Source organism: Phacochoerus africanus, chromosome 11 (genome assembly GCF_016906955.1).
Source record: "Phacochoerus africanus isolate WHEZ1 chromosome 11, ROS_Pafr_v1, whole genome shotgun sequence".
Classification (NCBI taxonomy): Eukaryota; Metazoa; Chordata; class Mammalia; order Artiodactyla; family Suidae; genus Phacochoerus; species Phacochoerus africanus.
Window position 1 is genome coordinate 125,272,931 of NC_062554.1, and position 22,024 is coordinate 125,294,954.

At 36.9% G+C, this 22,024-nt stretch overlaps 1 protein-coding gene across 2 annotated transcripts in view; it reads right to left on the minus strand.

Moving 5' to 3' along the window:
- EDEM3 (ER degradation enhancing alpha-mannosidase like protein 3) overlaps positions 1 to 22,024 on the minus strand; it is a 76,981-nt gene that overhangs the window by 51,481 nt on the left and 3,476 nt on the right. For both annotated transcript variants that reach the window (XM_047754281.1, XM_047754280.1), the window contains exons 2-4: positions 20,137 to 20,182; positions 4,975 to 5,075; positions 4,033 to 4,072 (exon numbers count right to left, since the gene is read on the minus strand). In XM_047754281.1, coding sequence (XP_047610237.1) covers positions 4,033 to 4,072; positions 4,975 to 5,075; positions 20,137 to 20,182 — 187 coding nt within the window. The remainder of the gene's footprint in view (positions 1 to 4,032; positions 4,073 to 4,974; positions 5,076 to 20,136; positions 20,183 to 22,024) is intronic.

The window sequence follows — 22,024 nt, forward strand, 5'->3', positions numbered from 1 at the left end:
TTATTTATATTGCAAGGAATCTTTATATACTCTTTTTTTAGACACACTGACATATCATTAGGACTTTAAAACAATCACCATAAGAACCGTTAACTGGTGTGTATAACCCATGACCTAGAGCAACAAGAGGTAAGCTCTACTGGGATTTGGTTTCCAAGTCAAAATAAAACAAAAACCACCCTATTCACCAAATGTGGCTTTAAGAGTTGCTTGGCCTCAGAAGAAAGGACGTGCTTCAGGGGGTGATCAGTTGACCCCAGATCCCACACCATTCGCCATCTTCACCCTGTGGTTGCCCTGGCCCCTAACGAAGGAGGCAGTGCAATGTGGGGGTCAAGCACAAGCCCCACTTGAATTCTGGTTCCTTCCTTCTACTTCTACGCCTGTTCTTTCATTTACAAAAAGAGGAAACACCTCCTCTCACAGGTCTGTTTTCCTAAAGGAGGTGATGTATGTGAAGGACTTTTAGCAGAGCGCCTGACGGGTACGTGCTTGATACCATTACTCCTGGTAACATTATTACCACGAGGGTCTAGAATCCTAAGCTGAGAACTCTGGGGATGCTTGCAATGCGTTCCATGGGGGGGGGTGTCACTGTCATTACACAGGTGGCTTTGATTTTTCAGTCTCCGTTAAGGCTGCACAATGCTAATACTTTGTACTGCTTCTCACTCGATTTGATCCTTTCGCTAAAAATTCTAATGTAGGTATAAAACATTCCATAACAGTGTCTCTGACTAACATTCAAGTAAAAGTAAAATTTAGGGTAAACCCTGAATAAAATATCATATAAAACCCGATATTAAATTGAGTGCATTCCCACCTCAATCTCAAAGTCCATGTAAATTCCGCAGCCACAAACGCGGATGGGACAGCCCTCTACCGCCTCCAGGAGACAGAACGGTTTTACTCACGCCTCACATACACACACTTATCAGTTTGTTCATCCTATTCTTCCTACGTCTATTTCCAGAGAACCGCCCTCAAGATCAGTTCCAATGCCTTCTGCTTCAAAGGAGAATAAAAATGGAGAGTTCTCTTCATTCATAAACAGCTAGAAAATTCATTCTAACAGCTCCATTAGTGAATGCGTTTCTTAAACTTTTAGGCTGATATCAAAGCATGAATTCAGGTCTCTTCCTTTCCCTCACTGTCTTTAATCTGTTCAATATCGATCTACAGATTTCATGGTAATGTTGAATTTAGAGGTAAATGTAAAGTGTTACTGCTGGGAGTTCCCATTGTGGCTCAGCGCTAATGAACTCAACTGTATTCATGAGGGTGCAGGTTCAATACCTGGCTCCACTCAGTGGGTTAAGGATCTGGTGCTGCTGTGAGCTGGGGTGTAGGTAGCAGATGCAGCTCAGAACTGGCATTGCTCTGGCTGTGGTGTAGGCTGGCAGCTGCAGTTCAGATTTGCCCTCTACCCTCGGAACTTCCAAATGCCGCAGGTACAGCCCAAATAAATAAAGTGTTAGCACTAGACTTCATTACAATCAATAGCAACTACATGGCTAGAATTATGAACAATAGTTTAAACTGAAAGATCAAAGACAACAGAAGTTCTATTGAATGTATTATGGTATGACCAAAATAAAAACAAGAGGTTGTATTCTATCCCAAGTGACATGTTTGTCCTGTTAGTATTTTCAAATAAAGAAACCACAAATCAAAAAACAACTGCAAAGTAAATTAAAATATTAATACTTGATTGATAAGATGTACATGCCTTCTAAACGTAGGAAAAAACTTTCAAACTAAATTTCTTTTAAATCTTCTGTTTAAACAAATATCTATTAACAGATATTTAGATATCTAGTCTAGGCCCTTCTGAGCTAAAAAGAGGGGCCCAGGGAAGTTAAATAACTTGGCCAAGGTCACACATATCAGTATTATGTGATCACTTCTGGTCACTCCCTGCAACGAAGAGTCAGAACTCAGGTTCACCACGCTTTACTGAAAGTGTGGTCTGCGGACCAGCAGCAATAGCACCACCAAGTGGCATCTTACTAGAAACACACATTCTTGGGCTGTATCTTCAGAGTCTTACTGGATCACCATCTGCATTTTATTTTAGCAAGATCCCCAGGTGATTTGTTGTACACTGAAGTTTAAAAAAGCAATGCATCACTGCACGGTGGTTCTCAAACTTTAGCACACACTAGACTCATCTGGAAGCTTGTTAAAAAACAGACTGCTGGGCCTTACTTCCAGACTTGCCGATTCAACATGACCGAGATGAGGCCCTACAATTTGCATTTCTAACAAGGTGCTAGGTGACGCTGATGCTTTTGGTACTAGAATCATATTTTGAGAACCAATGCCAAAGTGGCATAACTTCAAAGAATAGAACCTTTTAATAACGGCTGCTTAACTAGCGGCCAACAGATTTCTAAATATAGGAAAAGTTATGCAGCCTGGAACCACCTTTTCTCCTTCATTTCCAATAAAAATTTTAAAATACATACAATATCTGAGGTCCATGTCCTTGAAAATAATAGCTTCCGCAGAGATGGTAGGTAATCTGCTGTACGTAAGGATAATGCCAAGGTGACGAATGAGAAACCAACTTAAGTCCACCTGAGGTCTTTCCTAACACACAGCTACTGCCCGTCACTCACTCCTATCAACACAGGCCTGATGTGCATCACCAGGTAACTCCACTTAATTTCTCCCAGGGTAGTCATTTGTGCCTCTTGGGATATGTGTTTATCTTTTTCTCTTCTATTATATCAGCAGAACATCTAAGACCACCAAATCAAAAATAAGGCATATGAGAGTTCACTGGTGGCCTAGAGGTTAAAGGATCCAGCGTTGTCACTGTGGCAGGGGTTCAATCCCTGGCCTAGGAACTTTCACATACTGCGGCCGCAGCCAAAGGAAAATAAATAAATAAATAAATAAATAAGTAAAATTAGGCACACAATCTTCTCTCCGATCGTCATAGTCAATATAATATGGTTCACACATTCCTTTCATCTCTGAAAAATGAAGTCACAACTTTTGATACCCTGATACAACAAAAAAGATCCAAACAACATGGTATTCTCAACAAAAAAAGCTCCTCTCAACCATGGCTGAATTTTACAAACAAAGAAGTTTTAGAGGAATAAATAATAATGCCCAGTCGCACTCCAGAAAAATTAAATCAGAGTAACTTGAGAGAGAACATTTTTTTAAGATTTCAGAGGCAACATTCCCAAGGTACTGGTATAGTTGAGAGTCTCTGGTTAAAAAAAAAAAAAAAAGAAAGAAAAAATAACTGCCCAGTGAAAGAAGAATGTAGAAAAAATATTGGGAAGAAAAGCCTGGTTCTGAAAATGTTCTGCCAACACAAAGATTGTTTATTTTGTTTTTAAGATACTAATCAGTACTTGAGACATAATTCAAAGTTGAGAATTACGCCTTAAGAGAAATCATGAAGCAAGTCTAATTTTATACCATAAGTGATCTGAGAGTGAAAAACTAGAAAGATACTACATTTAGAAATCATGACATCTGGAACTCAGTCGTTTGCCTCTGCCATCACAAATAGTCCCTAACTAGAATGAACTGAAATGATTTTGTACAGCATGAGGTTGAGAGGAGTGCCAAGTCCTGATCATTTGGTGCTAAAAAATCTCTGCTGAGAAAAAATTAAATTTTTAATGAAAATATATAAAAACTGTAACTTAACAATCTCAGTATCATTGTGATGTGTCATTCTGGAACAAGAGTATCAAGGGTATTTTCTAGAACACAGCTTTCACTTCCTCGTCCAAAGGGAAACAACCTTCTTGATTTAGGTGCTGTGACGTAAGCTGACATACCTATAAATGACTTGAGTATCTCCATGACTCTACATAATGTCACTCGACATTCACACAACATTATCAACTCAATAGTTTGAAAGATTTATTTAGAAGCAAAGATCAAATCATCTTAAATTCTGAAGGCTTCTATTTCAGACTTAGAGTGTAACAATTATATTCATAATTCTTGAGTGCACATACCATGAAATTTTTAAAATAATTCAAGGAGAATCAGACCTACCACAAGAGTGTCCAAAGAATCAATCAGTGTCAGGGAAAATCTAAGGAACAAGTATAATGAGATAGAAAACGTTAGAATTCTGAATATTTTATCCATGAATGTATAAGCAGATGTATCTACATCCTACTGACTGGAAGTTTCCATTGACGAGCACTTCCATGCATCGATAGTACCAGGTAACTACACTGAAAAGGCCTAATGTTACATTTATGTTCAGCCTAACTATATATCTTTCAAAATGAATAGATACTCATTAGCTCTTTTTTTTTGGCTGCACCCACAGCATGTGGAAGTTTCCAGGTCAGGGACCAAACCCATGCTACGGCAGCGACCCGAGCCGCTGCAGTGACAATGCTGGATCCTTGACCCGCTGTGCCACAAGGGAACTCCCTCATTAGCTCTTTTCAAAGAAAATAAAAATATTGAAGTATCAACACCTTATAACATGTTGATGACTTTATATACATTCTTTTTTTTTTTTTTTTTGGTCTTTTTGCTATTTCTTGGGCCGCTCCCGCGGCATATGGAGGTTCCCAGGCTAGGGGTCGAATTGGAGCTGTAGCCACTGGCCTACGCCAGAGCCACAGCAACGCGGGATCCGAGCCGCGTCTGCAACCTACACCACAGCTCACGGCAACGCCGGATCGTTAACCCACTGAGCAAGGGCAGGGATCGAACCCGCAACCTCATGGTTCCTAGTCGGATTCGTTAACCACTGCGCCATGACGGGAACTCCTATATACATTCTAAAACTCACATCCATCGCAACAACTCAACTTTTCACTGACTTAAGAGGTAAAGTGATTATAACATTTTATAAAAGATAACAGAAAGGAGTAAAGGAACTCAATGTAAGACTCAAAGCAGTCTTTGAAATTTAACCAATCCCCAACAAACGACTGCCTGTAACTTTTGGATGCCATTCTCTGTATCAATACTCACTTTCCCAAGGCATCATCAACATCACCCCGACTTGGCTCCTGGCCTCTAACACGACCTCTGCAGGTTAAAGGCATGAGTTCATCCGCTGGGTAAGCATGTTCCTGCAAGGAAAATCTTAGTGAGTCACTAAGGAAAATAAGAGTACGCAGACATCATTTAGAGAACACAACTTTTTCACAGTTATTACAAAAAAAAGGTAAAATGAAAGTTAGAAGTTCTACTATCCTTACAGTCTAGGGAACCTTAAAAATTTTTTTTACCTATAAATACATATAAGAAAATATTTTTTTTTAAATCTGATGTTTTCCCTCTTCCCAATCTCATTCCCCAGAGGTAACTACTGTTGTGAGTGGCATTTATCCTTCCCGATTAATCAACATCCACTGAAATACATGCACATACATCATTTAAAATTTTTATTTACAAACAGGTGCTTATGCCATATGCACACATGGCCCTAATATTTGTCTACTGAAATCACTGTGGGTTTTTTCATGCTGGAATTTTGATACATTATTTTTAATAACTGCAAGATAATAATTTAATGTTAGCTAATATTACTGAGTACTACTGTTCTAAGCACTGTTCTATATACCTTAGTTTATTTATCATGCAACCCTCTGAAACAGATTCAATTATTTCCATTTTATAGATGAGAAAACTGAGATCCAGAGAAGTAAGCCTATATCATGCAGCTAGTAAATGATGGATCTAGAATTCAAACCTGGCAACCTGACTCCAGAGCCTAGAAATGTCACAATACCTGCTCCTCACAGTATTCCAAAGTACGGATAAGCTAAAATTTACTCATTCCTCCATCGATGAACATGTAAGTTGAACTGAACTTTTCACTGTATAAATATTTCAATAAACATCTATAAGTTTACACACTTCTATACCATATTTTTTTTGCACATATGCTTATATTTCCACAAATCAAATCCCTCAAACCAGACCCTACTGGTCAAAGGTCTGAATATTTAATTGCTGATAGCTACTATCAATTTACACTCTTATAATACTCTCACCAACAAAGGAGATGATCAATGGTTTACATTTTGCCAATCTCCCAGACAAAAACATGGTATCTCAAGTTTCATTATTAATGAGGATAAACATCTTTTTGTATTAGCCATGGCTATTTCTGTCTTGAAATGTCTGTTTATACTCTTTGTCCTTTTTCTACTGGTTGTCTTATTGGCCAAGAGACGCCCTATACATTGTTTTATATATATAGTAAACATTTTTCTCCTGTCTTTTGTTTGGCTTTTAACTTTGTTTATGGCATTTCTTACTTTTAACATGTAGCTTAAGTTTTTAACATGCAGTCAAATCTATTAGTCTCTTCTTTCATAGTTTCTAGATTTCAGGCATGGTTAAGAAGGCTATCTTGAGGGAGTTCCCATTGCGGCTCAGTGGAAAAGACTCTAACAAGCAGCAGTGAGGGTTCAATCCCTGGCCTTACTCAGTGAGGGTTAAGGATCTGGCACTGCCGTCAGCTGTGGTGTAAGTCGCAGACCTGGTTCAGATCTGGCGTGACTGTGGCTGTGGCATAGGCCAGTGGCTATAGCTCCAATTCAACCCCAGCCTGGGAACCTCCATATGGCCATGGGTGCAGACCTTAAAAAAAAAAAAAGAAAAAAAAAAGAAGGCTATCTTGAATCTCAAAATAATACTCAATTTTTTTTAATGTCTAGATAGTAACTCCATCTGGAATCTAATTTTATGATGTGAAATAGGGATATATCTTTATCTGTTCCCCCAAATACGCAATTCCCTAAATACCACTTTTTAAACACTCCATCCTTTCCCTAATCGCCTAAAATACAGCTTATTAGTTCAAAACTGTCTGTACAAATACACCTATCTGCAGCCTCTCCTTTGTTCTACAGACCTGTTTCCCTCTCCTATTGCCCTACAGACCTCTTTGTTCTATAAACCTACTTCCTGCTCCCAAACCATTATCTTAATTATTCTATCTTCACAACATGGCTTGCTACTTGGTTGAGCAATTCACTCCCCTCAATTATCTTCTTCTAAGGTTTTAAGTAACTTTTTAAAATTTACTCTTCTGGATACCTTTAAAAGTTCCTTAAAATTCCACTGAAATTTTAATTGGAAGAGCCTAATTTGGGGAATACTGTTTTTTTGGTTTTTTTTTTTTTTACCAACTGAGTTTTCCCTTCTAGAAATACAATATCTCTATATTAACTCAGATCATCTTTCATGAATTCAGTTTCTTCCTATATGTCTCACCTATTTCTTAATATTTATTAAAAAGTACTTTTTTTTTTTTTTTTGGCCATGACCGCAGCATGTGGAAGTTCCTGAGCCAGGGATGGAACCCATGTCACGGCAGCGACCCCAGCTGCTTCAGTGACAATGCCAGATCCCTAACCTGCTGTGCTATAGAGAACGCCTAGATTTAATAAATGACCATGACAGAGTATTTCTAGTCTAGATAATTATGAAGTACCTGCAAGATTCTCCCCTCCTGTACACTACAAACACAGTGAAATGTGGTATAAATTTTTAAAAATTATTTTTAATGCCTAGCTGAGCTTGATAATATGAAGAAATTTTCAAATATCAAAACTGAATAGTGAAATCTAGAAGATGAAGCTGCCCTGCCACAACATTAGGAATAAAACAGGCCTTAGTGAGAACTGTGTTACTACCCAAAGGGTATGAGATCTGATGCTGTTGGCCTGGCATGCATGGCCATAAGCCCGAAAAAGTAGGTTTTCTAAACTGGTAGCTGCTTCAGTAAAACTAGACTGGAACATCTCTAGCTACTAGTTGCAGGTTTTAACAGAAAAGGAGAGAAAAAAGAAAGGCCTGCTGAACTCTTAAAAAATTTTCTTCCCCAGGAGAGTATCCTTTTTTTAAATTTTCTTCATTAGGAGAGAGGAAAAGATTCCTCTAAAATTAATAAAATGTGACCACTGAGAAACATTTAGAAGTTAAACCAGTGTATTTACACACTGCACGACATTTACTGACTACCTGACAAGAATAATAGGATTAAAATACTCCTACTTTCCCCCAATTCGACTTGGGATTTTTGTCAATTATATTATTACAGGCAGTCTTTATTTCTCTATTCACTATACACTCACAAACTGAGTTTCCACAATTTAGTTGACTAAACCCTCAACAACATGGTTCAAATTTCAGATACCACTGTGTTATTAAATAACTGCACACAATACAAAGTTGAGGTTCTTCAATCTACAAATAGCCATGTAAATAACAGATGCTCATTAAGATCAGTGATCAATTCCATCATTTCTTTCAAAGCCTATCAGTGACTGATTACTGTGTATCTATTTTTTAGCTCACAAACAGACAGTAAGCATGTAGTTATGTGCCTCCTTGTCATCTAGTGATAATCCTACATGACAGTTTGACAATTTATAAAAATAGATAATCCGGGCAGTTCTCATCATGGCTCAGCGGAAACAAATCTGACTAGTATCTACGAGGACACACGTTTGATCCCTCGCCTTGCTCAGTAGGTTAAGGATCCGACATTGCCATGAGCTGTGGTGTAGGTCACAGACGCAGCTCAGATCTGGCGTTGCTGTGGCTGTGGCATAGGCCAGCAGCTACAGCTCTGATTTGACCCTTAGTCTGGAACCTCCATATGCCGTGGGTGAGGCCCTAAAAAAAAAAATAATAATAATCAAAAAAGGAAATTAACCAATGAGGATAAAAGTCTGCAAAGAAATGAAAAGTGATAACACAAAGTGAAATTCAAATTGAACATAAAAGGGTTATAGAAGAAATAGCTGACCACAGAATGCTGATACTGCTGCTATTCAGCAGTATCTAGATATGCAGCCGGAGGAACTTAGCAAAGGCCAGACTATCCACAAAGATGATGAAAGCGGTTGTGTCATCAAAGGATAAAGACTCTGTAGAGGAAATAATGCCTGCAGAAAAACTTTCCATTAAAGGCATTCCCAGATACATCTCATGACACAGAGGGCAAAGGATCCAATTCATGAAGCTGATCCAAATTTTGAAATTTGTATAGTTCCTTTTTTTTTTTCCTGATAGGCAAGATATAGATTTATGAGGATAGGATGCTTTTGAGAGATGCAAGTGGGCAGACAAGGAAGCTCTGCCTGAAATTTTTATACTTTCTTCACAAGGTATAGAAGAGGTGTGGCCTCTATCTGAAGTTACACAATGTGATGAAAGCAAGCGAGGCAAGCACCATTCAAACTTCTCTTAGTCTTTTACAAAGAAATAACACTTTAAATTTCAAAGTCTCTAATATTTTGAATTACAGTATACTAAAGTTTTTGCTATTTCAAAAACTTCTCTGTATATTTATAATCAACAGAAAGAAAAACTTTAAGCTTCTGACAAAGATTTTAAAAGATTTATAACATTTGTATTCTGGTCTGGAACCGTATTCTACGTAGGTGGCATCAATGCACACCATTTTTCTATGGCTTCTCTGTATCTTAGTTTTTATTTTGATTCATCGCTGGATTGCCTGGACTGTGTCCTCAAGTAAGTTATATTTGTTTGTTTATTTTAAAAGTGTGTCATCAGTACTGTTATTTCTCTGGTATTCCCAGGTTAGGCTGGCTCTTGCCTTATACTTGAAAAATAATCTGAATGGTTATAAAATGCCTGAAACATATATATGTGTGTGTGTATATATATATATATATATATATATATATATATATATTTTTTTTTTTTTTGCTTTGTAGGGCTGCACCCACGGCATATGGAGGTTCCCAGGCTACCGGTCTAATCGGAGCTACAGCTGCCAGCTTACACCACAGCCACGGCAACGCAGGATCTAAACAGCACCTGCAAACTACACCACAGCTCACAGCAATGCTGGATCCTTAACCCACTGAGCGAGGCCAGGGTTTGAACCCGCAACCTCATGGTTCCTAGTCAGATTTGTTTTTGCTGAGCCACGATGGGAACTCCCACCTGTGTCTTTTAGCTGTCAAGTTCCTCACTACTTCTTCGGTTAATTCCAATAGGACCATAATTCATCAAGAATGCACAAAATTTTTACTGCTTTATGGTTTTATATTTAATACAATAAGCAACATTCAGAAGTAACTCAAGATAAGGAATCTTTTTAAAAACTTGCTGATGTATTTTGACAGGACTTTGTAGGAGATTATTAGAATGTTAATTTGATTGTAAAGCACTCCTTACTTTTTAAACCACTGCTTAGAAAACTTAATACTACTATTTTTAGGGTCTTGCAAAACACACATGCATACATACACAAACACCTTTGTCTGAAATTAAATATGAAACTCAAACCCTGAACCTCTCCAGATTAGAAAAATATTAATAGCAACTGCAAACCAGAATAATCAAATAAGGGGATTTTGAACCAGGTGTAAAAAATACTTTATGTTCCCCTGTTTCAACATTAAGGATAAAAACAAAACCACAACTTTTTCTTTGGGTTAACCACAAAGCAAACTACAGTTGGTTTGCATAAATTCAGAGCAATGCATACATTGCAAATGAACAGCTGTGTTACACTTCAAATATCTTGGCTATTTTAGGAATAGTAAGGCTTTCTCTTCTTAATTCATATTACAATGACTCAGAGCCGGGAAAAACAGAAAAACCCTTAGAGATTATGACTCAAAGGAAAACTCAGGTGATAAAGAGTCCTATATAAATTAAGTAGAACATGTGCCTAGCTAAAAACAAGAGCAAAAACATAAAGCATTGTAGACTCTCCATATCAAATTCCAAATTTAGTAGCACTTTGAAATAACTCTGCTTCAAAAGACTCAAGTCAAAGCAGCATCTAAAACTTTTTAGAAAAACCAATTCCAAAAAGAAGGCAGAGGGAAGGGACTTTATTCTACTAAAAACAATAATAAAACAAAAGCATTATTTATAATGGTGAGTTATTGAAGATATCAAATCGATTTAGTTTCCCATAAAATTGTATGTGCTTTTTTTTTTTTTAGGGCCGCACCTATGGCATATGGAAGTTCCCAGGTGAGGGGTCAAATCAGAACTGAGCTGCCAGCCTACATCACAGCCACAGCCATAGCAAGGCCAGATCCGAGTCGCATCTGTGACTTATGCCGCAGCTTGTAGCAAGCAACACAGGATCCTTAACCAATGACTGAGGCCAGGGCTTGAGCCAGCATCCTCAGAGATAGTGGTCGGGACCTGCTGAGCCACAACGGGAACTCCTACATCCATTTTTAAATGTTTTATTCCAGCTCCTTACTATGAAACACTTCCCTCTTTGAGGCAGCTAAGATATTCCTTCCTAAAGTAAAAACTAAATGATATTTAATAAACCATTTATCATATACTGATAGCATATGCTAATTACCGATTAAACGTGCATAATTTATTAGTTTTCTTTTCACTTCAAGTCAAATTTTCCTTTTCCCTTTTGTTCACATTTATACTCATTTATCAAACTGTTTTTCAGGTGTTTAGGATTCCATTTATTTAAACTATTAAATTATTAATACCCCCTACACTGAACATATATGGTCCTTTGAGGTAACATATTTTATGAAATGTTTCTCAGCACTGAGGAGAAATAAATAACAAAACTGCAGTTGTCTTATGATTTTAAATTAATCACAATAGAACAGGATGTCAGCATACTTTAAAACTTTGTACTCAAGATGAGAACCAAAGTTTCCAAATCCTTCAATACATCCTAATCAATTTGTTTTTTTTTTTTTTTTCCGGGTATGCAGAAGTTCCTGGGGCTGGGAATCAAACCTGCGTCACAGCAGTGACCAGAGCCACAGCAGTGACAATGCCAGATCATTAACTACTAGGCCTCGAGGGAACTTCCTTAATCAATTTGGTTTTAATCAATGATAACATAAATTGAACTTATGAAATAATATGAAATAAATACATGATAATAAATAATAATGTTATAATGAAATAGTCCTGCCACCAACAGATTTTTTAGAAGGATTGTTACCAATAATGCAGAAAAAAATGATGCCGATAAAGCATCTGATAAAATTCAATAATACCCTGTGATGAAAATTCTCAGCAAACTAGAAATAGGCACTTACTATATAGAGAGAGCATCTATGAAAAACCAACAGGTAATATCATCCTTAACAGTGAAGGGCTACCTGCTTTCTCCAAAGATCAGGAGCAAGACAAGGATCTTACCACTGCTTTTCAACATTATACTACAATCCTAGCCACTGCTATGAAAGAAATAAAAGACACATAAGTTTAGAAAGGACGAAGGGGAGTTCCCGTCGTGGCGCAGTGGTTAGCGAATCCGACTAGGAACCATGAGGTTGCGGGTTCGGTCCCTGCCCTTGCTCAGTGGGTTAAGGATCCGGCGTTGCCGTGAGCTGTGGTGTAGGTTGCAGACGTGGCTCGGATCCCGCGTTGCTGTGGCTCTGGCATAGGCCAGTGGCTACAGCTCCGATTCAACCTATAGCCTGGGAACCTCCACATGCCATGGGAGCGGCCCAAGACATAGTAAAAAAAGACAAAAAAAAAAGAAAGGACGAAGGAAAAGTTCCTTTGTTTGCAGATGATATGACTGACCACATGGAAAATCCTAAGGAATCTACCAAAAAAGCTACTAAAAATAAGTGAGTTTTCCATGGATATAAGGTTAACAGATTAGTGTATTTCTGTATTAACATCAATGGACAATTGGAAATTAAAATCTGAAAAACTACAAGTTACAATACCACAAAAAATATGAAATATTTATGAATAAATTTAACAAAAGATGTGCAAGAGCTGTACACTGAAAAGTACAAAACATTGCTGACATTGACTATGAGCCAGATAAGTGAACAGAGATACTACGTTCATGGACTGAAAGACTTAATACTGTTAAGAGGTTAACTGATCTATAGGTTTCAACATAATTCCAATCAATAATTCAATCGGCTTTTTGGGTAGAAATTGATAATACGATGCTAAAATTTACATGGGAATGCAAAGAATCTAGAATATTCAAAACAATTTTGAAAAAGAACAAAGCTGAAACACTTATATTGCCTGCTTACAGGACTTAATATCATTCAATCAGGAAAATGTGATACTGATGTACAAACAGAGATTCAGATCAGTGGGAAAGACCAGAGTCAAGAAACAGACCTATGCATATATGGTTAACTGATTTTACCAACGTGCCAAAATAACTCAGTGAGCCAGGGATATTCTTTTCAACAAACAGTGCTGGAATAATTGGATATCCACATAGAAAAAAGATATAAACAAACCTTTACCTCATACCATACATACAAACATTAATTCAAAATGGGTAATAAATCTCAATGAAAAAGCTAAAATTACAAAACCTCTAGAGAAAACAAAAAAAATTCTCTGTGACCTTGGGCTAGGAAAATATCTGGGGGGAGTAGGATATAAAAGACGTGAATCATAAAAGGGTAAACTGGACTTGGTCACGATTCCAGACATTTGCACTTCGAAAGATATTAAGAAAATTAAAAGACGAAGTACAGACTGAGAGAAAATATCTGCAAAACATATATGTGAAAAAGGGCTGACATCCCGAATATATAACTCTTATGACTCAGTTATAACAGGACGAATGACCTGATTTTAAAATGGTAAGAGATGTGAACAGATGTTTTGCCAAAAAAAGACAGACTAAGCAAATGGAAAATTTTTTCAACATCATTAGTCATCAGGAAAAATCAAATTAAAATCACAACAAATACCACTACACACCCACTAAAATGCCTAAAATTAAAAAGACTGAAAATACCAAGTGTTGGAGAAGATATGGAGTAACTAAAACTCTTATAATTGCTCCTGTAGAATGCAAAATGTTACAGACACTTTAGAAAAGTCTGTCAGTTTCTTATAAAAAGTAAAACTTAGCCTTCCCATATGACCTAGCAATCCAATTCCTAAGTATGAAAATATATGTCCACATAAAAATTTGCATTCACAGATTTATAGCCATTTTAAATAATGGCCGCAGACCAGAAACAAGCTAAATATTTATCAACTGGTGAGTGAAGAAACAGTGTTCTATCAAATCAACGGACTACTACGGAGCAATAAATAGCAACTACAGTACCTCCAAAAATATGGACAAATCTCAAAAGCATCACGCTACATGAAACCATGTGCACCAAAACACTGTATATTGTACCATGCCACTGATACAAAACCCTAGAAAAGGGAAAACCAGTGACCAAAAGCTGATCACAATGGTTGCCAGAGATCAGAGGCAGGGAAAAGGACTACCAAGGACTTCCAAGGGGCAGGAGGAAGCATTCCGGAGCGACGGAGATGTTCCGTATCATGACTGTGGGGGTGAACAACTGTGCGCAACCTGTCCCACTGGGGACCATGCATTTCAAATTGGAAATGCTTTTTGTCTGTAAATCACACCTAAATAAACAGAAAGACCTGGTTCTGCTGAGCTGAAATCCAACATAGTATATCAAAGTGTGATTTAAAAAAAAAAAAAAAGAAAGAAAGAAACCTGTGAGAGGATACTACAGAATTTCTTAAGTCATTTTGGCAGTTTTAGGATACTCTCAAAATAGAGGCCAAGGAACAATGGTTAACAAAAGGTAGTCTTACTATCATCTACACAAAGATTTATATTATCTTCCTACTTTCCAACCATTAGCACCACTTCCAAACTACTTTATTTACAGAACCCCTCTTTTTGATGAAGAAAATGTCAAAAGAAGTATCAGGTACAGAATTTTCAAATGGAGAATATGCAAAAGCTACAGTGATGGCTGTAAAACAATGTGAATGTAATTAATGCCACAGGACTGTATACTTAAAAACGGTTAAAATTCAGGTTCCCAGCGTGGCTCAGCAGTAATGAACCTGACTAGTATCCATGAGGACGCAGTTCAATCCCTGGCCTCGGTAAGTGGGTTAAAGGATCCAGCATTGCTGTGAGCTGTGGTGTGGGTCACAGACACGACTTCGATCCCTTGTGGCTCTGGCGTAAGCCGGCGGCTACAGCTCCAATTTGACCCCTAGCCTGGGAACCTCCACATGCCATGGGTGCAGCCCTAAAAATAAACAAACAAATAAAGTTCCTTTCATTTTTTTTTTAATGTATTTACTTACTTTTGTCTTCTATTTATTTTTATCTTTGAGGTGTGCTCTCAAAATCAAGCTTAAAAGTGGTTATAAGGTATAATGTTACAGGTTAAAGGAAACCATGCTTACTTTTAGAGTTTATTTATAATGTTTAGGGCTCTATCAAAGTAATTTCTGCTTGTAACAGTTAATAATTGAGCTGTCTACAAAGAGATTAAGAAACTGGCTGAAAGTCACACGGCGGACACATGAGCCAGGATTTCAATCCAGCAGCCGTAGGGTTCCTTGGTAGATGTTCTTACCTATTATGCTGTGTCTCAATGAAGTAAAAATGAAGCCTCAGTGTATTATTAGCGTTTTTACGAGGACAAAGTTCACAAGTCAGGCCTTTGTTTGAGGTGCATCCCGAAACTCTTTTCTCCCATTCTATACACAAATCGGCTTCTTCTTAGTTTGAGCCGCATGGAATGGAGAAGAAACACATTACCTGCCAGAAACCCCCAGAGTTGTCATTCAAAACACTTAATATTGTATGTGCTTGCTGGGTGATGTCTTAATCCGCTACTGCGTTTTAGGAATACATTCATCTTTATTTCTCCAAAGCAAAAATAATGATAATAACAATAATAGTTGAGTTGTCTTCAGTAGACAGGAAAAATATTAGAAGAGAAAGATCAGATCAGAGAGTTTAGATCCAAAATGGTTCTGCATTTGGTGGCCTAAATACATATATTTTGTCATCTAAATTAATCTGCAAACTAACCTCAGCACAAATACTATAAACATGCTAACAGTAGCTCTAAAGTGGCTGTGGTCTGAGGTTTAATAAGGTCATATAAGAACTGCCAAAACAAACATCTAATTTCATGTTATTTGGGGAAAAGAGAAAGCCATCTGTGCAATTCACTGTGGATAAACTGCAGTCTGAATGGGGCTAGAGATCTGTCAAATATAATTGTTATGATATTAACACTGATGCCATTAGTTGATAAAATCAGAGAATTCCTGGAGGTAACATCTAGAGATGGCAGAGGTGTACTAATCTACCTAAGGCTGGCAGGGCATTGTTACTGAAAAACAGCATTAACAGAACCTAGGGAATCATAAAAAAGGAAAGAAAAAAATAAGCTCAAAGGCTGTATGCCTAGAAGAGGAAAGAATGAGTGTGTCTGAAGAAAGTTCTATGCATGATCTGAGGAACAAGTTCTGAGTTGAATAAAGCCTAGACTGAATTTTAGGAGGGCAATTTCAATCTCGGGGAGAGAATGAATTGGTAGCAATAGTGATGGTAAATTACACTGCGCTTCCCATGCGCTAGACACAAATTACATTAACTTGTTTAATCCTCGCAACAACGTTGTGAAGCAGGCAAACCATTTCAGAGAGATGGGGAAAGAGGCTCAGGGAGATTAGGTAACTTTCCCAATGAAATCCAGCTGGTAAGCAGCAGAGCCACTTCAGGCTGTTCTGCTCTATTACCAGAATTCTTGCTCTTAATATTTATATTGTCTTGTCTTTGGAAAATAACCTTGTTTTCCCGAGAACAAAGAAAATTAAAAGGAATTGCTGTAATGGAGAGAAGAATGGAGAGTAACATTTTTAAAAACTAGAAAAAATGAAAAGTATTCAACATTTATTAAAAGCCCACCATGTGCCAGGCATTTCACATTTTAGCATAGTAGGTAACTAACACAAAAAAGTAAACAGAGTTATAGGTCCCCAAATTTACCATTAACTTGTATTTTTAATAAAACATATTACATCATTTCTTTGAATTTAAAAGGCAAAGATATATCACAATAATCAAATGCAAAAAACCCCACTATTTGATTACACTTTCACAAGAATTCAATTTGGTTCTTTTAAGAACCCACAACAAAAAATAAAAAATTTATGTAATAGGCATGATGCTAGGCACATGACATATTGAAGATGAATTTATTAAAAATTAAAGAAAATGGTCCCTGTTCTCAAAAATCATACAGTCTACAACAGTCCTCTATAACTATCCCCATTTTACTTAGGGAAACACTGCTCAGGGTGGGTTAAATGATCTGCTTAACGTGCAAGCTATTAAATAGCTATCATAGGATTTGAACTCAAACCTATCTAACTCCAAAAGCCTACATACATTTTTACTCTACAGCAAGCTAACAGTGCTTCTGAGTATACGAACTAGGAAAAATTTTCAACTGACTTCAAGTAACAAATACAGGGCACCTGGTCTCTGTTTAATATTTTACAACTATTTCACATTAGTTGAGAACTTAAAAAGGGGAAGTGTGAATTCTAGACTAAATCTTGGATTACAAACCTCACGTAAGTGGAGCACAGCACAAGTACGCTGCAAGAGTCACTCATGTTGTAAAATAAAACCGTTGAACATTTTAAAATACCTATTGCAGTGGACGGCAGGTGGGTGTGGCTCCATGGAAAAAATGGGGGGGGGGGTGTCTTGATTCCAGGAGTTCCTGGTCTTTGGAGTCAAAATCCCTCTCCTTTGTATCTTGTAGGTAGATGGTTGTAATAGAAAGTTACCCAGTCAGGATCCAATAAAAAGGAATTGGACCAGGAAGTCCTCTGAGCACTGCCCTTGGTACCTGCTCTGTGACACACCCATTTACTAAGTGCAGTCGGTGTAGGAAACAACGAACTGATACAACTTTCTGCTGTTTACCTAATAAGGAACAAGATGTTAAAGACACTATGCTTTACAAAGAAAGGATCCTAGTCACAGAGAGATGTACTTAACTGATCCAGCTGTATGCCGTTTCATTCAACTTTTTTTTAATTTCATGGCTGCACTTGCAATGTATGGCAATTTTCAGGCCAGGGATCGAATCTGAATGGCAACAGTTGGATTCTTAACCCATTGTGCCACAATGGGATTTCCATTCAATTTTAGAACTAAAAACACTCATTTCTGTCATGGTTTAGGATTGAGGGTATAGCACAGATGCACTTGGCCACCACAAAACCATCAGCCTAGATCTGTTAAATTATGCTTTGCCCAAGCTGAATTAAGCAGGGATAAATGATTTGGAAAGAAATGGGTTTTTTGGTTTGTTTTTGGGGTTTTTTTTTTTTAGGGCAGAACCCGAGGCATATGAAGGTTTCCAGGCTAGGGGTCTAATAGGAGGAGCTATAGCTGCCTGGCCTATGGCACAGCCACGTGGGATCCGAGCTGCATCTGTGACCTACACCACAGCTCATGGCAACGCAGGATCCTTAACCCACTGAGCCATGCCAGGGATCGAATCCGCATCCCCATGGATGCTAGTTTGGTTCATTAACCACTGAGCCAGGATGGAAACTCCTAGAAAGAAATGTTAAAGGAATGGCTGAGGTTTTAAGAAATGAATTGAAAATTGTTTTCAAGATGGTCAAAAATAACCCAAACTTCATCACTAGTATATCTTTAAAACTTTTATTAAGAACTCAGTATAGGAGTTCTCTTGTGGCCCAGCAGGTTAAAGATTCAGAGTTGTTACTGCAGCAGCTTGGGTCGCTGCTGTGGGATGGGTTGGATCCCTAGCCCAGGAACTTCCATGTGGGTGTGGCCAAACAAAACACAACACTCACTATGTACTCTTAAAAAAACGTACGATATAGGAGTTCCCGTCATGGCGCAGTGGTTAACGAATCCGACTAGGAACCATGAGGTTGAGGGTTCGGTCCCTGCCCTTGCTCAGTGGGTTAACGATCTGGCGTTGCCGTGAGCTGTGGTGTAGGTTGCAGACGTGGCTCGGATCCCGCGTTGCTGTGGCTCTGGCGTAGGCCAGTGGCTACAGCTCCGATTCGACCCCTAGCCTGGGAACCTCCATATGCCACGGGAGCAGCCCAAAGAAATAGCAAAAAGACAAAAAAAAAAAGTACGATATGGAATTCCCACTGTGATGCAGTGGGATCGATGGTGTAAAAGCAGTGCCAGGACGCAGGTTCAATCCCCAGTCTGGCACGGTGGGTTAAAGGATCCAGCATTGTTACAGCTGCGGCATAGGTCACAACTGTAGTTGGGATCTGATCCTTGGCCCAGGAACTCCATATGCCACAAGTGGCCAAAAAAGAAAAAAATGTACAATATAAAATGGAATAATAATTAAATATAGAACATGTTTAAACAATATAAAAATGCATACATGCATATATATTTACATGTTATAAAAGTAATATTAATATATGAAGATATTTGGGTAATATATAATGAAAAATGGACTCAGAATCAGATGAAAAATACTTAGAGCAGAATCAATTAAAATCAGCTTCTTGCCAAACTTTTCCCAACCACATTTAATAAGCCTTAACCATAAAAGGAAATCTGTGGACCTATGTTAAAATGTAAAAACAAGGTCATAAGAATTTTCAGAATAATTTGATTCTTTTCAAGACTATACAAATTTACATGTAAAATCTATCTTTTGAACTGTAAACTCTGCTGGCTATTTCCTTTTAAAAATTATTTATTTATTTTTGCAGTTTAAGATAATTTTAAGTGGTAAGCAGTGGCCAGGGTGGGGAGTGGGGCAGCCACAGAACCAATTGTGCAACAGGTCTCCAAAACTTTTTCATCCTGTAAAACTAAACCTGCTACTTTTTATCAAGTGAGCACTCAGACATTTTAAAACAATATGGATCAGCATATCTAGAAAGTAAAATACATTCAAATCAAGGACCACCATGAGGATATAATTCGGACAGCATCTAGGTGATAGCTTGAATCTCTTAAGCAATGGTTTCTTCATAGAGTGAATATATTATAAATAGTTTTTTTAAATTAATAGAATCATTTCCCTTAAGGCCAAAGATAACATCTTATTCATATTTATATCCATAATATCTAACTATATAAAGTATTTAATAAACATTGTTGATAGCATCTGAAGAAACTATTTAAATGCAAAGCTTCATAATCTAATTCCATTTATTCCTAACTATGCAATAAATTGGTTCTCTAAGAACCACTATCAGGAATACACTCTTTTTAAAAAATTTCCTTTAAAAAAAAAGTGCTATTAATTCAGGTTTTAAAATTCCCAATTGACTGTGCTCACATAATAATTAGCTCACATAAATGGTAAAGATAAGCTTTCTACTTACCATATAGTTGCCATAAGCATGATCAAACATTTCCAGTACTTGATTCCTAATTTTAAAAGAGCAGAAATGAAAAAAGTTAAGAATATTCTATTTACTGTCTTTTAAAAAGTTATCATTCCTTCATAAACACATACCAATAAAAAACAAAAGAAATATTTAGCTAGAAAGGAACATAAACAGAGTCAGGAAATCCACCAGTGTTAGTAGACAAGCATTCATGAATCATGAAGACCTGGGCTAAACTTTTACTATTCTAGCATTTTAAGTAAAATTCTTCTTATAATTTTCCCTAAGAAAATACTGAATAATACAGAGAGATGAAAATCTGATAAAAAAAAATTACCTAACAAGCATTTAACATAAATGTCTTGAAAGAGGAAAATACTGAAGAGTCCCCAAAGAAATAATTATTGTTACTACTTATTGCTTACACTATACATTCTTTCAAAAGAGAGGGGTGGCTGTGTGTATTGCTAAGGAAATAACAAAACTATCAAGCCTCTGCCATTCCCCTTAAACCAAATAAGATCACTAGTGCTCAGTTTAAGCTATATTTCTTAATATTTGTCATATATTTAAAACATACATTTTTATGCTTTTATGATACACTTTTTTGCTCCTTTAAAAAAGTGTCAAAGGTCAAATAAACAATATTCAACCCTAAAAGGAGAAAACTAATCCTCAAAAGAAGATTTGTGTGTTTGGGCTAAATGTTTCTCAAAATCCCCAAGATGACTGTTTAAAATGGAGGTTTCTGATCTCTAAATAACATCAACTAAATCTACAAGATTCGGACTAAGGAATCAGTCTTAATTAAACACTCTCAAATTTGGGGGATTGAGGGTTATAGAAAAAAACCACAAAAGTTAATGCTATGGCCAGACAAGCCCAAGTCTCTCAAAAAAAGAAAAAAAATTAATATTTTATTAATTCTTACTATTACTCTCAAAGTTCTAACGGCAAAAATTATTACTATTACTCTCAAAGTTCTAATAGCAAAAATAGCACTAACAGCAAAAATTGAAGTAAGTATTAAAGAAAATGGCTGGATATATTTTTATTTTACCTCCTGCTATACTGCAATTGTCATTTTAAAAATGGTAAACGTAGATGATGAAATACGGTAATCATAAAGCTAGATATGTAGTCCTTTTCACGCTAAAGCTAGAGAAGGACTCATTTCCAGATCCTGGTTATAATAACCAGCAAAATCAAGTACACTAAAAGTTATGAACTGAATAAGCTAAGTCCCAACAACTTTTTATGAATACTAATCATTTAAAAACACCTATTTGTTAAAAACAAGGGGGTAAGCCACTTTGCTAAGATATTCTTTGTGTTTATATGTATGATAAAATATAGATCAAGCTATCTCAGAAAATTACAGAGTATCTCAAAGAATCCTTATAGACATTTCCTTATGATGCTGCAGATAAAGAGCTCTCAAATTAGCTAAGAAACAAACAAAAAAGTTAAATTTCCCTTCAAGCACTGATATCAACGAAAATATGGAAATTCTTTTTTCCTTCCACTAAAACAAAATACAAAATGCCAACAAATAAATTCTTATAATCAGTAGTAGTTGCGCCTAGACGTGTGTATTACAGATAAATAACATAAGCTTTAACTTGTTTACACAATTTTGCCAGCATTCAAGCTTCAACACTATGAATAAACCATGACTGCAAATAAGGACACAATATTTTCCAATCCTTACACTTATGCAGCACATGATCATCAAATTTCACAACACATACTTCAAAGTGGAGATGTTTAATACCCAGTTGAGCTCCCCGCGCCCTCAATTAGACATAAGTGCTAACGAAGACATATTTAAATACAGAATGGTAGAATAATTATTATACAGAAAAAAAATTTTCTATAAGGC